We start from the raw sequence: 13,721 nt of genomic DNA, 5'->3' as shown, positions 1-13,721 counted from the left end.
ATGGTGAAAGGACTTTGATTTCTTTAACTTCTTCCCTTGCTCCAGGGCTGTGGGGACATGGGGTGAGCTGTGCCAAGGCAGTCCCTGTAGCAGTAACAGCCTGGCACTACCTGCCCACCAGGCTGACACCTCATCAGGCAGCAGCATCCCTTGCTCGAGCCGTTTGCTGGCAAAGGTCTGATTTGCCTTTGTTTCTCCCAGGGAAGAGCTGCACTGACTGAGCAAGGAAAGCAGCTCTCAGGAAAATACCTATGTGGGAAAACCCTGAATTGCACATGCTTTTCCTAATGTTTTGACATAAGAATACCACAATGGTTTTAGACTGTTTTTTTCCCCTCCCAGAAGTCAAATCCTTTCCTAGGGCACCTTCTGGCTGCTGCAGTTTGCTGCCGGGGTGATTGCTGTCTGTTCTTGGGTTTGCGAAGATGCCAAGGGCACTGAAAGGATGGTGTTAGAGGAGCGTGGTAGGAGGTGCTCACTGGGTGCCCAGGGCCTTTGGCAGGCTGGAGGACCACAGGGAGAGGTGCTTCCCAGGGCAGCTTTGCCAGAGGAGCAGCAGCACTGCATTTGGCCACTGTAGAAGAAACTCCTATAAAAATGCAACAAGGCAATGGCAATTTGTGGGTAACACCGCAAAGCTCCCAGTGTTTTCTGCAGTCTGCTTTGTCCAGGTTTGAACTGGAGCTTCTAGAGGAGTTTGTTTCCTGTGGGTGACAGAACTAGTTTGAATTCAGCGTTTTTAAAGCAAGGAACATGTTTACTTCTACTCTCCATGGCTATCCTCCTCTTTCTCCCCAGGCGCTGGCCTCCAGGCTTTGTCTGGAGGACTCCCTGAGCCCCTGCTCCTGGCAGTGCACCCTCCACCTCTGAAAGCTGCTCTTGCACAGGTTCCTCTTGCCTTCCAGTGTCCTTCCTCCATCTGGCCATGTTGTGACAGCCTCAGGTAGGGAGCCAGAGTGGTACAAGACAGACTTGGGTGACCCAGCACCTCATGAACTGAGCATCAAGGCTACCTTGGATGGCGATGGTGAGGATGCACTGGTGGGGCTGATACCTAACCCTGGGCCTGAGCCTTGGGGCTGCTGGCTGTGTGATGGGGGGGTCAAAGGGATGAGAGCCAGGTAGGTGCCAGTGCCATGCGGCTGCTGTTCAACCTGATTTCAGGGTGTTAATGGGAGCAGCGGGCAGCACCGCATTGCCCCGAGCGCCTGCTCACTGCCGCCCAGCCCGTCATTTGATAGCTCCTCCGTGCTCCTCAAAGGCGTAAAATGGAGCGATGCTGGATTAGATGTACCCGCTGCCCTTGGCGTGCTCCGGGAGCTTCGGTCCTCGGCCCTCCCGCCTCCGGCCTGCTGCCGCTGTCGCCACAGCAACGGTGAGAAACAGCCGTCCGCATGGAAACGGCCTTGCTGCGCCCAGCAACCGATCCGGGGGGATAATGGATCAAATGGTGAGTTAGGAGAGGTGAGGGGCGCCGGCGGGGAGCCCTGGGCTGTGCCACTGCGCTGAACCCGCATCCTGTGAGATACTGAAGCACCATCCCCGTCCCCATCTCTGGGGCACTTCTCCTGAAGCATCACCCCCCTCGCACAGCCAGTGTCTGGCCGTGAAGGATGGTTTTCATTGCTGCTGCCCTATTTTTTTAGGGCTAAGTCCTGAGGTCAGGGTAAGGTCCTGATTAGCTGTGCTGCTACCTGCAGCAGCGTAGGTAGGTCACTGGTTCAGTCCTGACAGGTGAGTCCTTAATGCTAGTGAAATCCCTCTCTGTAAGGGAGAAGAGGCAGCCGGCAGCCAAACAGTTCTCCTGTAACATAGGGCAGACAAATGTCGTGTCGTGCAGCCCATCTGGCTTCAGGCAGCGAAGTCTGAGTTAATCTCTCCCCATCCTGCCTCCTACCTCTTAAACCCCCAGACAATGGCTCTGCCCACGCTGGCTTCTTCCCCAGAGAGAGCTCAGATTTGAAGGTGATGTTGGTGCTCTGATAAGGGCTGGGGAGAGGAGCTCTGCTTGAGACCCACAGGGCTTGTCCCACTTTTACACTGGCCCTTTCGGTGACAGCACTGCCGCTCTTGGCTGTAGGATTATTAGGGATGGGACCTCCTCATCTGGCTGCGCCGCTTCCCTTGCAGGAATTTTGGTAAACAAGGTTGTTTTTGCAGCCATGTCCAAGGGCAGATTGTTCCGGAGCATCTCCCAGCTGCTTCCCACCGTTGCCATTAGAGAGAAGCCCAGAGGATTGGCCCATCTAAAGCTATTTGCATTCCTTGGTCAGGTTGACCCTTGCAGCTCAGGAGATTGATAAATTCCTTCTATGGGTTCAATAGGAACAAAATGAGAGGCAGCATCCAGGCCTGGACAAGGGGCTGTGTGAGAGCCATGGCTGACAATTAGGAGAGCAGGTTGGTTGCCTGCAGGCTGGTGCATGAAGAAACAAGAGTCCTGTTTCACCATCTCACTTTGGGACTTGCTGAAGGGGCTGGGGGATGAAATATGTGTCTTTCTCCTTGCCGGGGCCCCAGGTTCTATTTGTTACCTGGAGTCCTGTGTGCGGTGGGAAGCCTGGTCTGCTCCTGCACTGAGGAGCAAGCAAAGGGAGGAAGGGCCAAGAGCTGGAGCCTCGAGCGATGTGGCTGGGAGGTACAGCAGGTACCAGTCCCAGCCCTGCCGGCTTAGTTTGGCTTTGCAAAAAGTGGATTGTTAAGTTGAAAGGCACAGAGGAGGGATTTCAGAGGCAGTTTTGAGGACTGCCATTGCCCCTTGGAGAGGCTTTGGAGCAGTTTCTAAGTACAGCTTTGTGCCACCTTTAGAATGGTGAAGTGAAAGCCCCGGAGAGCTGGTTGTGCTGGCAGGGGGGCTCCTGAGTAAGGCCACCCTGTGCTTCTGATGTGGGGGTCTGGCTGGGGGACCAGCAAAAAGGGGAGCACATCTAGCCCCATTCTGGAGAGCCCTTTCCTGCATCCTTCTCCTCATGTGCTGAGTCTTGGACCACCAGCTGGGAGACTTCAGCCTTAGGAAAGTATTTTGGGGAGGGTTTTAATGTTCTGTTTTCTCTACTTGCATTTCCCCTCTGTGTTCTCTCCCTTTCCTGACCCACCTTTCCATTACCCCCATCCTTGCTTAGCATCCACTTTACAAACACAAGCAGTGAAGCCTCTGTTGGGAGCAGCTCTCCCCAGCAATAGCTGTGAGGGCTCCGTGGCTGCAGAGAGGTTTGGGTCCAGGGGCACAACCTCCAATCCTCCATAAATGGGGCATAGGTAGAGAGTTATGAGCTCCAGAGGGATGAAGGGGCCCTGCCAAGTGACACTGGCTGGGAAAGCTTGGAACGCACAGCAGAGGAAGCATGAATCAAACAAAAAGGAATAGTTTTGAAGCTTGGCTTCCTCTGTAGCTACCCAAGAGGACCCCATGGCCCAGCTTCACCATCAGCACGGGAACTTGGATACTATTAGGCAATTCATTAGCAAAACCTCTGAGCAGTTCCCACTGCTGTTGAGTACTCATTAATGCCTCTTGAGGGGAGAGGAGAGCATTGGAAAAGCACAAAAACAATCTGAGGGTCCTTGATCTCTTTTTTTTTTTTGGTCTGAAAGGTCATGGGCTGAGCTTAGAGGGGCAGCTGTGAGGGGAAGAGGGGCCAGGCAAGGACAGCAGGCAAGGAAAGCAGTGCAAGAACATCACCTAACTTGAACTGTTTCTTCCCCAAAGGCTCCTGAGCCTTTGAGAGCTCTACTGACTGCCCTGCTTTGTGCACATCTCCAGCCAGGTATCCCCACAGCAGAGGGAAAGCCAGCAAGAGCTGCAAACATCCCCAGCAGCGGGGCTGTAGTGAACCACCCCTGCTGCTCCAGGTTATTAGTGCTCCTCTCCTCGCTGGCCTGTACATGCAGTCAGCTGTTGAAGGACACTGCCATCGCTTACTGCTTTAATTGAATCTCACAAAAGGATTGAAATTGGCTGCCTGAGTCCTGTTGTTGAGATGCTCACATAAGAAATAGTAAATCACCAATTCAGTACATAAAGCTGCAGCTCTGGGTAGAAAGTCCTTGTTGCTGGGGATAGGGAAATAATTCCTCTCTGCAGAATAATGTACTATTAGGGAGAAGGCTGGGGGCTATTTTTTCCAAGCCACCAGGTGCTATCCCTGTCCAAGGGAAGGGTAACTGAGTTACATCAACTCCCCAAGATGGAATGGGCCTCATTACGGGATAAACAGACCTGAGGCAGCATTGTATCTGTAAATCAGAAGACTGGTTTTTATTTCACCCCCAGTATGATGCGATGGTCCATGTGGTATTTTGAAGTGGAGGGCAAAACCCCAGAGAGACCTGGGTGAAGCTTTGCAGTCAGTAGCAGCTTCGGAGCTTGTTTCACAGAAAAAGGCTTATTTGAGGGTAGGGAATCAAAAGTTAGGAGGGAGTGGAGAGAAAATATCCCAAAGCGAAGGGGAAGCCCAAAGGGAGAGGATGTGACCCTAATGAGGGTGCTAATGCTGTGGCTGTGCTGCTGACAAGTGAAGTGATTGCTGCTCAGGAGGAATGTGAGCCAGTAGAAACCAGGATTCCACCCAGGCGCTAAGAAAAGCAGTTAGAACTGGTGAACACCAGTGGCTGCCTAAAACCAGGCCCCTCATAGTTAGATCTGAAGGGTAAGGAAATCATGAAGAGCTGTTGGTGTCTATTCATCCCCTCCAAGATGAACAATAGAGAGTTTTAAAACTTCTTTCTCTGTACAGTATATGCAGGAAGGAGCAACTCAGACCTTGTGCAGGGTGGGAGAGCTTGCCCTGCCTGCTGTGCTCTCCCACTTCCCTGACCACTGCCCCAGAGGCCTGGGATGTGCTGCAGAATCAACAGCTCAGACTGAGCAGCAAGTTAGGATTTGGCTTTGGGGGTGTTCAGGAGGGAAGAGAGGTGCAAAGTGACTTCTATGGGAAGCTGTGTAACTGGAGCACCGTGCTGGAGAGCTGAGGATGTGGAGCTGGGGGTTTGGAAAGCAAATATTGCATGATACTGTACAGACCCAGCCACTGCACCATGGAGAGCAGTGCCAGCCTCTTCTCTCCAGCTCAGAGAGTGCTGTGTTAAGTGTTGGAGGAGGAAGTAGGGGAGCTACCAAAACTAGGCAGGGAGATAAAACTTACCCCTGTGTAAGCAGCAGCAGTGTATTGGTAGACTTCATGAATGTTCACAAATACTCAGAAACCAAGAGTGGCCTTTACAAAGGGCACAGCCTTGAGCCTGGATCAGACAAAGCTTTATTCTCATTGCTTTCTGGCTCTCAAGTCACCCACCTCCTCTTCCCTGAATTTCAGAGACTGCAGATCTCTTCCCAATCTTTTTCAGTTTGTTCTCTCATCTTTATCTGATGTGGGCACTTCTGCATTGATGCAATGAGCTGCCTGTGGTGGAGAGGGGTAGTGTTTGGTTTTCTCTGTGTGTTAAGACAGTACATCACTGACAAGCCTGTCAGTGCAGACTGGGTGCTCCTCCCTTCCAGGACTGGTCACTGTGCTCAGCACAGAAGCCAGTCCAGCCTTGCTTAAGGCACATCATTGCTCACGCATGCTCTCCCCAGCCAGCTACCTGGGACCTGGGAGGTTTGAGCTTTGCAGTTTATAGCTGACCTGAATATCTTCTCCTTTCAAAGAGGAATATGAAGTCACTTGAAGCTCAGCCATATTTCTGGAGTGAGGGGGAAGCTCTTTTAGTGTGTCAAACATCTATGGAAGAGCCTCTCTTCCTTGCTGTCAAATCTGTCACAGCTCAAGGAACTTCCCGTTAAGATAACCTACCCTCTAATCAAATTGAGATAGCTGGAGTGAGGCAGGGGGTTCACCTGAATCTTGTTTTCTTCTCTTCTGTCAAATGCAACTCAACAGGCTCTTCGAAGCAGACAGATTTCTTTCAAAACCTGCCGTATGCCATTCGGCCCCATGAAGGAGGTTCACTGCCTCGTTGCCATGGTAGCCCTTCTCTAAAGAGGAAGAGAATAGTTAATTATGCAATTTAAGAAACTAAGGAGGGATGACAGAAAGAGAAATAATAGAAAGGAAGATTCTGGGTTTGAGACAGAACTGCTGCCTGTATCAAAATACGCTCTGTTTACAGGTGATACGCGTGCCCAGAGTGTGCTGGATGTGGCCAGGGCTTCTCTGGCAGCAGGATTTTGGGGAGGTGCCCTTTGCCTCTGCCATCCAGGAAAATCAATCCTGTAGGCAGTTCCTGCTTCCCTGGGTAATGCTCCAGAGAGCCTCAGACATATTACCTTGGCAGAAATTCTCTCTGGATGGAACTGGGACAGCAATAATACATCACAGCCCCATGACATGCCCATGCTGCCTGTGGCTATACAGTGGTACAGTTCAACACTTCAGTGTTTTAAATCTTCTTTCAGCATTTCATTGTTCCTCGGGCTTACTGCCCCTCTGCTTGCTTTCCCCAGGACCCCAGAACATAGAGTTCATGGTGCACAAGGCAGGAGCAGAGAGGCTGCCAGCATCAAAACTGGCAAGATCCCAGCCCCTTTAGGACTCGTGTTTTCCAGCAGCACTGGCAGAGCAGCTACAGCTTGGGTGAAACAAAGCACCACAGCAGCTCTTTGCCAGTAACAGAGCCAGACAGGGAGTTGCTTCTTGCACAACACCCTGACCTCTGCAAGCCAGGGGAAGGGGAAGTGTTACCCCAGGCCTTGTTTCCAAATGACAGTAAGAGAAGGAGGGAAGGAAGCTGATGTGACCCCCATGCAGTTGTTTACTACACAAGACTAGAAGGAGATCTAGACCTCAAGCTCCCCTTCATCTAACAAGGACAATAATAGCACAGAGGGCTAGACAAGAGCCACATACGGTGGTAAGAGGAAGAGAGAAGTCGAGAGGCATTAATAATCCAAAATACTTCTGGGAACACAGCAGGAATGGCTGTCAAAAGACCAACATTTTAATCAACAAACTTTACACACAAGAGGCTTCCCACTAAGGAAGTACACATGTTCCTGCTTTTACCACCTGGGCTTTTAAGGCCCAGGATGGTCTCTCTTCTTCAAGCTTCCCTTAACAAGTATTTCCAGGGAGGGTGGATTCCCAGAATCTATCACAGGAGCAACGTTCAGCCCCTGCTGCATGAACTGGTGTTGAACACTGTGTGTCTCTTCCACTCCCCCTTCACATTCTCCTGGCCTTCCGAGGGCGGCAGCCGTTGTGTGGCACTGGGGTGTTGTCAGTGATGGAGATGACCTCCAAACCTCCCATTGTCAAACCCTTGATGGCGGCCTGGAAGAACAAGACAGCAGATGACACATTGAACAGCAGAGAAGGGGAAAAAGCTCAGGAAAAATAGCTTGGTCCTCTATCCAAAAATCAACTTGTTCTAGTGGTTCTACTTTGTAATTATCTTAAAACTAAGTAATCTGTGTCAGAAAGCCCAGTTTAAATCTATCTGCTCCAGTCCTTTCACTGGCATTTCCATCAATTTTCCTACTTGAAAGAAGTCCCAAATACAGCTTTTGTTCTGCCTCCAAAGTGACACGACTCTGAATACTTCAGTACTAGGCACTTGAGTGATGAATTCTTTACATCACCTTCAGAAGAGCCAAGTTCAAAGGTACAGTCATGGGATCAGCCAGAGTTTAAAATCCCTGGATGATGCCTGAGAAAGGAGATTGTGGAAAGAAACTGGCACCTACTTTGCGTCCCGGTCCCAATCCTTTCACCATCACTCGTACATGCAGAACACCTTTCCCACGGGCTTTCTGCAAAAGGAACAAGTGATTAGTGTTCTCTGTGATCTAACTCCTGCTGCTCTGCCTCCCCTGGGCTCTTCCATTCCCTTCTGACCTACTATAGTAGTATTCTGTAAGTAAAGAGTAGGTAGTAATGGATAAAGAAAGCAAATATGGGGATTATTGCACAAAGATGCTAGGAGAAAAGGAACCTGGCTATAGCCATGGCAGTTTCAGAACTGTGCCAAGCTTTCAGGGCTGCATACAGAGAAATCAAACTATCTGTGACCTAAAGCCAAGGCAGAAAATGACATGATATCCATGGATACATGACTGAACTGGCAAGGGACTAACAAGGGACTAACTTAAAGCTGTTTTTCTTTCTCTTATGCGGCGACTTCTCTCCTGTGAGCAGTGGATTCCTTCTAGAGGGTAAATGAGAAAAGCAGATAAGCTTTATATTTGCTGTGCAGGAGTCCCCTCCTTCAGTGCCGAAATGCTGGGGGCTTGCAAATTGAAAACGAGAATGTGCTGCAAAGCATAGCCGTGCTGCCACCACGTGGATGCAGCTCGTCTGGGTCTCTCACTCTGTTCTGGTGCAGTTAATGTGCTAACAACTGTAACAGGGACAGAACAGACCTGGCCAAGCACAGCTATGATGAGCACAGATTAATAGTGAAGATGTTCTTATATTCCTCTAAGTCAATGACAATAAGCTGTTGGTCAGCAGTGGCACCAAACACCTCTGACACAAAAGGCTGGAGCGAGGTCCACCTAATTTAGGATGAGTTTAACCCGGCCTCATGCTGCTGTAATGAGGAGGTGACACAGCCAGCCTCATCTTCTCCTGCCACCTGGACACCCACTGGGTTTAGAAACAATTGCAGTAAACTGTGTGCAGCTGGAAACTACATGTGCAAGGACATCACCTTCTCTGGCTGGCAGCAGCTTGGTGGTTCTGTGGCAGAGAGCAAATATAAACCGTTCAGCCAGTAATTATAGCTGCTTCCTACAGTGCAAAAAGCCTGCCTGCTGCTGACGCAGGAGCTGCATTTCCAAACTGAGATATTCACTTAGGAAAAAAGGAGCTAGGAAAGGATCGGCTCCAGGTTAGTCACATTTCCCAATCACACCTGCACAGCTAAGCTCACCCTCTGCTGTTTCAACCATGCTTTGTCTGTGTGAAGACGTGCAGTGTGTCAGATGAGGCTGGGGAAGCTGTCCCCAGAGAGCAGCATGCTGCTCGAGCAGTGAGGAACAGAGCAAGGCATGGACCCATGTGCTGGGGAGGTGGTGGGTGCTCCCCTCCAGGAGGGTGAGGGTCACCAGTGCAGACTCACCACTGCTGCTGCCATGGCTGCGGTCTGTGCCGCGATGGCAGTTCCCTTCTTGGCATTCTGGAAGCCTTCTGTGCCGCAGGATGTGTGCGCCAGCGACGTGTTGTCAAAGGTGACCACTTGGATGTGGGTGCTACAGAAACACAGGGCAGAAGAAATGAGCAAGTTATAAAAAGCCTTATTTTTACTCACCTTACTGGCACGGCTCGCCACAGCACTCCAGTCTCCCTTCTCCATTCAGCATTCCCTTTCAAGGTATCCCACCTACACGAACCTTCTGCAGAGACCTCCCAGCATTTGCCGTTCCATCACGCCAGAAAATCAAAGCGAGGTGGCACAACCTTTCTAGGTAAGGTATGCTTTATCCAGGTATACCCCACACACTGCTTAGTCCTTTCAGACCCACCTCTTGCAACAAGCATTTTACTACTTCTGGTTATTAAAACAATGCACAAAACATTCCTAGACCTTGAAAGAGAAACAGTAAAATATCACACTAATGATCACAACATTCTCTCATGGAGAATAAGAATATTTTATCAGCATCTGTACAGCAACACTGCTAGAGCAGAGGCTGGAAGTAACCTGCCATTAAAGCCATCAGCATCTAATTATTCACATCAGAATGTAGTCAAAGTGTGTAATAACAATCTTATTGCTTTTAAAGACACCCTAAGGACAGTTAGGCTTCCTGAACAGCACTGAGGTTTGAATCCTTCCTAGTCATGAACACCAGTCCCCTGGCTTTTTTGCTTTAAGCCTTTCGATGATACAATGACTGACCAAAGCCCAGGTATGTTATAAGCTGTTATTCTGCATGGCAGCACGAGTGGAACTGCTGATTTGCTTACTTGTTGTATGTAGCTTTGATGTGAGCTATGGGGATCTCTTCATAGACCTTTCCGTTCCATCTCATGGAGCTCCTCTGCAGGATTAAAGGGCTGAGGAGCAAAGCAAGAGTTATCAGATTCTCTTTAGATTTTGCAATATTAATCAGGGACTGCAGCGATAGAACAAGGGGTGATGGGTTCAAACTGAAACAGGGGAAGTTTAGGTTGGATATAAGGAAGAAGTTCTTTACAATGAGGGTGCTGAGGCGCTGGAATGGGCTGCCCAAGGACGCTGTGGCTGCCCCATCCCTGGCAGTGTTCAAGGCCAGGCTGGACAGGGCTTGGAGCAACATGCTCTAGTGTGAGGTGTCCCTGCCCGTGGCAGGGGGTTGGAACTGGATGATCTTAATGCCTTTTCCAACCAAAACCATTCTATGGCTGCGTGAACCTACGACATTGAGAAAGAAAGAGGGGACCCAGTCACCAAACCACACAAACCGCGTTTGTGACCGAATCAAATCACTCCCTCAGCCGAGAAAACACCGAAGCTGACAAACCCTCCTTAGCACGCTGCAACCGGCCGAGCCCTCCCGCCTCGCTTCACCTCAGGTCGGTCGCGTCCTGCGTCTCCGCCTCCTTCGCGGCCGCCGCTTCCGCGAGGTCCTGCGGGCCGGTCCGTAGGCCGCGGCAGAGGGCGGCAGCGCGGCCCCTGCGGGAAACAAAGGGCAGCCGTCGGTGAGGACACCGGGATCCCCTCACGGGCACCGGGATCCCGGCACCCCCCGTCCCCGCTCACCCCCAGGCCGCTCCGCGCAGCCGTTGCCAAGCGACCGCCAGCGCCGCGCTCATGGCGGCTCCCGCAGCGCGCCCGCGTAGGTCACCGCGGAGCACGACGGGAGCGGGGAGGAAACATGGCGGCGCGCAGCGCGGTGCATTGTGGCCTGCGCCATAGCGTAATGGCGGCGCCCAGGGCGCGGTGGGTTTGCAGCGCGGCCGCGCCTCGGTCGTGGCGGCTCTTCGGGGCGATGTGTCTACTGAGGCTGCCCCGCATCACGCAGCCGCTCGAGAAGGAGGAGGAAGAGATGGCGGCTCTCATGGGGCAGGTAGAGCGGGGAGGCATGCGGGTAGGGAATGGCTGCTTCAGGCTTGGAGGGCAGAGCACGCTGTGCGGCTGGCCGGGCGCTGACAGGAGGAGGTAACAGCCCTGCACGGCCAGTCTGCGGCACCTTGGGTGATGGTGTTCCTCGCCATGGAGCAATAGTGAGTGCTCTGTGTGAGATTTGCTGCCTGCACTAGGTATTGTGAGGCTTAATGAGCTTCCTTCATGCCTGTTGGAGGTTTCTGCTGCGAGCAGGGAAGTTCTGGGATATTCCCATCGTTTTTCATTCACTGAGGTAGAACTAGTTTAATTCTATGTGTTAAGTGCTGGTGGCTCAAGAACTCCCTGCATTGCCCTTCTAGATAGAACTGGAGAAAAGCCACTATTCAGACCATGAAATCCGCAAGCTGGAGGAGGAGGAGCTGCTCAGGAGGAGGAAGGAAAGCGCCTACGATGATGAAGTGTCCGGCAAAGCAGTCATCATGGCTCAGGACCTGGAGGACAAGTGGGAACAGAAGTTCCTTCAATTCCAAGCTGCTCCGCGGGTAACAGGTACAGCCTGAAGTTCATGGTGGAGTGAGAACACCCTGATTGCATGCCAGACACAGCTGAGTGCCATTCAGTAGAGGGAAGGCATTTGCTGAGTCTTTTTCTTTTAAAGAGGGTCATGACTCTGAGGCAGCACTGTTAGCACATGAGGAATTAACTGGCTGACAATGAAATCAAGTGTTCCCATGCTGCAAAGATGTGTGTGTTCAACCTTACCAGAGCAAAGTGGTAAAAATGGATGTTGTTTCCAGATAGGAGAAATGTTTGGTTGCTTGGTTCCCAAGCTCTGCCTAGTGCTTGTGTTGAGTTTTGTCAAGGTAGAGGTCCAGGCTTCTTGCTGTAAATTCCTTCTGAAATTAAAACAGTACAGTCTAACAGTGGGATCCAGATGAATTCTGCAATTCTAGAGCATTTCTGTCTAGATCTTTGTCTTGTTCCATGTATCCATGTCTCTCTATTATTGCTGGAAGAGTGCGAGACACAGAGGGTTGATGAATCAAGGGCATCAGAGCAGTGCTGCCGGGAGACTCTGTTTCCAGCATGTGTTGGTTTTTGGCAGATGCTGATAAAAGCAACAACCGAACATCGTTGAACAGGAAGCTGGACAGAAACCTGATGCTTCTGGTGAAACAGAAAATCGGCAACCAGGAGCTGTGGCTCCTGCCTCAAGCGGAATGGCAGCCTGGGGAGACGCTGCGAAGCACGGCTGAGCGAGCCATGGCTACCTTCTTGGGTGTGTAGTTTGCCCTGTGCCTGGCCCTTCCTCCTCTTTGTCCCAGTGGTTTTCTTCCTGTGCCATATCTGAGGGGGTTTTGCCATCTGCTGTAGTGAAATCGCCTCCCATCTGCTGGAAAAAAGCATTTCATAGCAGAGGGATTGAGCTGAACAGGGTGGGCTTTGCTGGCAAGAGCTGTGATCCCGGCTCTGTAGCTGCTTACTGTCACAGACCAACTGCAGTGTGCGGAGGGCTGATGGGGCTGACAGGATCTCAGCGTGCCACCAGCTGGGTCTGGCCCTCACTGATGTTGCAGGGCAGTCTGGTGATGCTCTGTGGCTTACTCCAGGTTTATGGCTTCTCTTTACACCTTGTCACCCTGTGCCAGATGAGTGATGACAAACTGATGTCCTTGCTTTTCCCTGTGGGTTGGCAAAGCTCAATACCCTCTCCCTCCCTCCCTCTCTCACTCTGAGAGGACTTGCTGGATACCAGACAAGTTTGTTTTTGTCATGAGAAAAGGTTTACAGTTGGCAGTATTTCTCTAAGCGGGAACAGTCAGTCTGAACCGGGCACAAGGAGTGGCTCATGCTGCCTTTTTGTGACTACAGGAGAGCAGTTACTGTTGCTTTGTGTTCTTACCTCTTGTTTTCTTTTTCTTGCGTTTCTGGGGTCTCGTAGGAGATCGCCTTCAAGCCAAAGTCCTGGGGAATGCTCCATATGGGATTTACAAGTATAAATTCCCCAGGGCCATCAGGACTGAGGATAACGTGGGAGCTAAAGTATTCTTCTTCAAAGCCTTCCTCCAGAGCAGTGACTTGTCCCCGGCAGAGCTGAAGGAGGATCACCTGTGGGTCACAAAGGATGAGCTGGGAGATTACTTGAAGCCAGAATACCTGAAGAAAGTCAATCGATTCCTTCTGGACTTGTAAGGGATGGGCTGTGCTCCAGCAGATGGGGAAGATGTGGGATGTGACTCCAGGGAGGAGCGCAGCTGCTGCGCTGCATGGTCTGTGTGTATGAGATGTTAACGTGGGCTCTGGAGGATAATTTGCCTTTGCCTTATTTCCCAGTTCTCTTCACCAGGCCTGTACTGAATAAATATTAAAACTTCTACTCGGAAGTGAAGTTCTCCTGAGGGAATTCTGTGCTCTTGTTGAATCCTCCTCCTCCACCTCTGCTGGAAATGCATGTTGTGATCTTTTCCTCTCCCAAGTGTGTGATTCCCCGGGGCTGTGGTACCCGGGAGGGCTTGCTTTCCTCACCAGGCTCCTGTCATAGTCTCAAGCTCAAATGGTTTCTTCTATACAGTAGCTAATGCTTGTCTCTGGTACCTGCTCTTTAATAAGAACAGTATTGGGGGTGATCGGTGTGTCCAGGTGGGAACGTACCCTCCTGGCCACAAGGCTGAGAAAGGTGGGTTTATGGGGAGATGGAAGCTGGGATATTCATAGCTTATTAGTGTTTAATC

At 51.1% G+C, this 13,721-nt stretch overlaps 2 protein-coding genes across 2 annotated transcripts; one reads left to right on the top strand and one right to left on the bottom strand.

Moving 5' to 3' along the window:
* Positions 1 to 6,917: 6,917 nt before the first annotated feature.
* Positions 6,918 to 10,796, bottom strand: MRPS11 (mitochondrial ribosomal protein S11). The gene is made up of 6 exons (XM_030497204.1): positions 10,684 to 10,796; positions 10,492 to 10,596; positions 9,909 to 9,998; positions 9,061 to 9,190; positions 7,685 to 7,750; positions 6,918 to 7,271 (listed from the first exon to the last, which is right to left on the bottom strand). Exons 1-6 carry the CDS (start codon positions 10,734 to 10,736, stop codon positions 7,164 to 7,166), a joined length of 552 nt encoding a protein of 183 aa, XP_030353064.1. The 5' UTR covers positions 10,737 to 10,796; the 3' UTR covers positions 6,918 to 7,163.
* Positions 10,784 to 13,378, top strand: MRPL46 (mitochondrial ribosomal protein L46). Its single transcript, XM_030497203.1, has 4 exons — positions 10,784 to 10,990; positions 11,349 to 11,538; positions 12,095 to 12,268; positions 12,932 to 13,378. The coding sequence occupies exons 1-4, from the start codon at positions 10,799 to 10,801 to the stop codon at positions 13,180 to 13,182; spliced, it is 807 nt and encodes a 268-aa protein (XP_030353063.1). The 5' UTR covers positions 10,784 to 10,798; the 3' UTR covers positions 13,183 to 13,378.
* The last annotated feature ends 343 nt before the right edge of the window (positions 13,379 to 13,721 follow it).

The sequence above is a fragment of the Strigops habroptila genome, chromosome 9, assembly GCF_004027225.2.
Source record: "Strigops habroptila isolate Jane chromosome 9, bStrHab1.2.pri, whole genome shotgun sequence".
NCBI classification, from domain to species: Eukaryota; Metazoa; Chordata; class Aves; order Psittaciformes; family Psittacidae; genus Strigops; species Strigops habroptila.
Note: the sequence above shows the minus strand (reverse complement) of the source record. Positions and strands in the feature narration are given on the sequence as shown.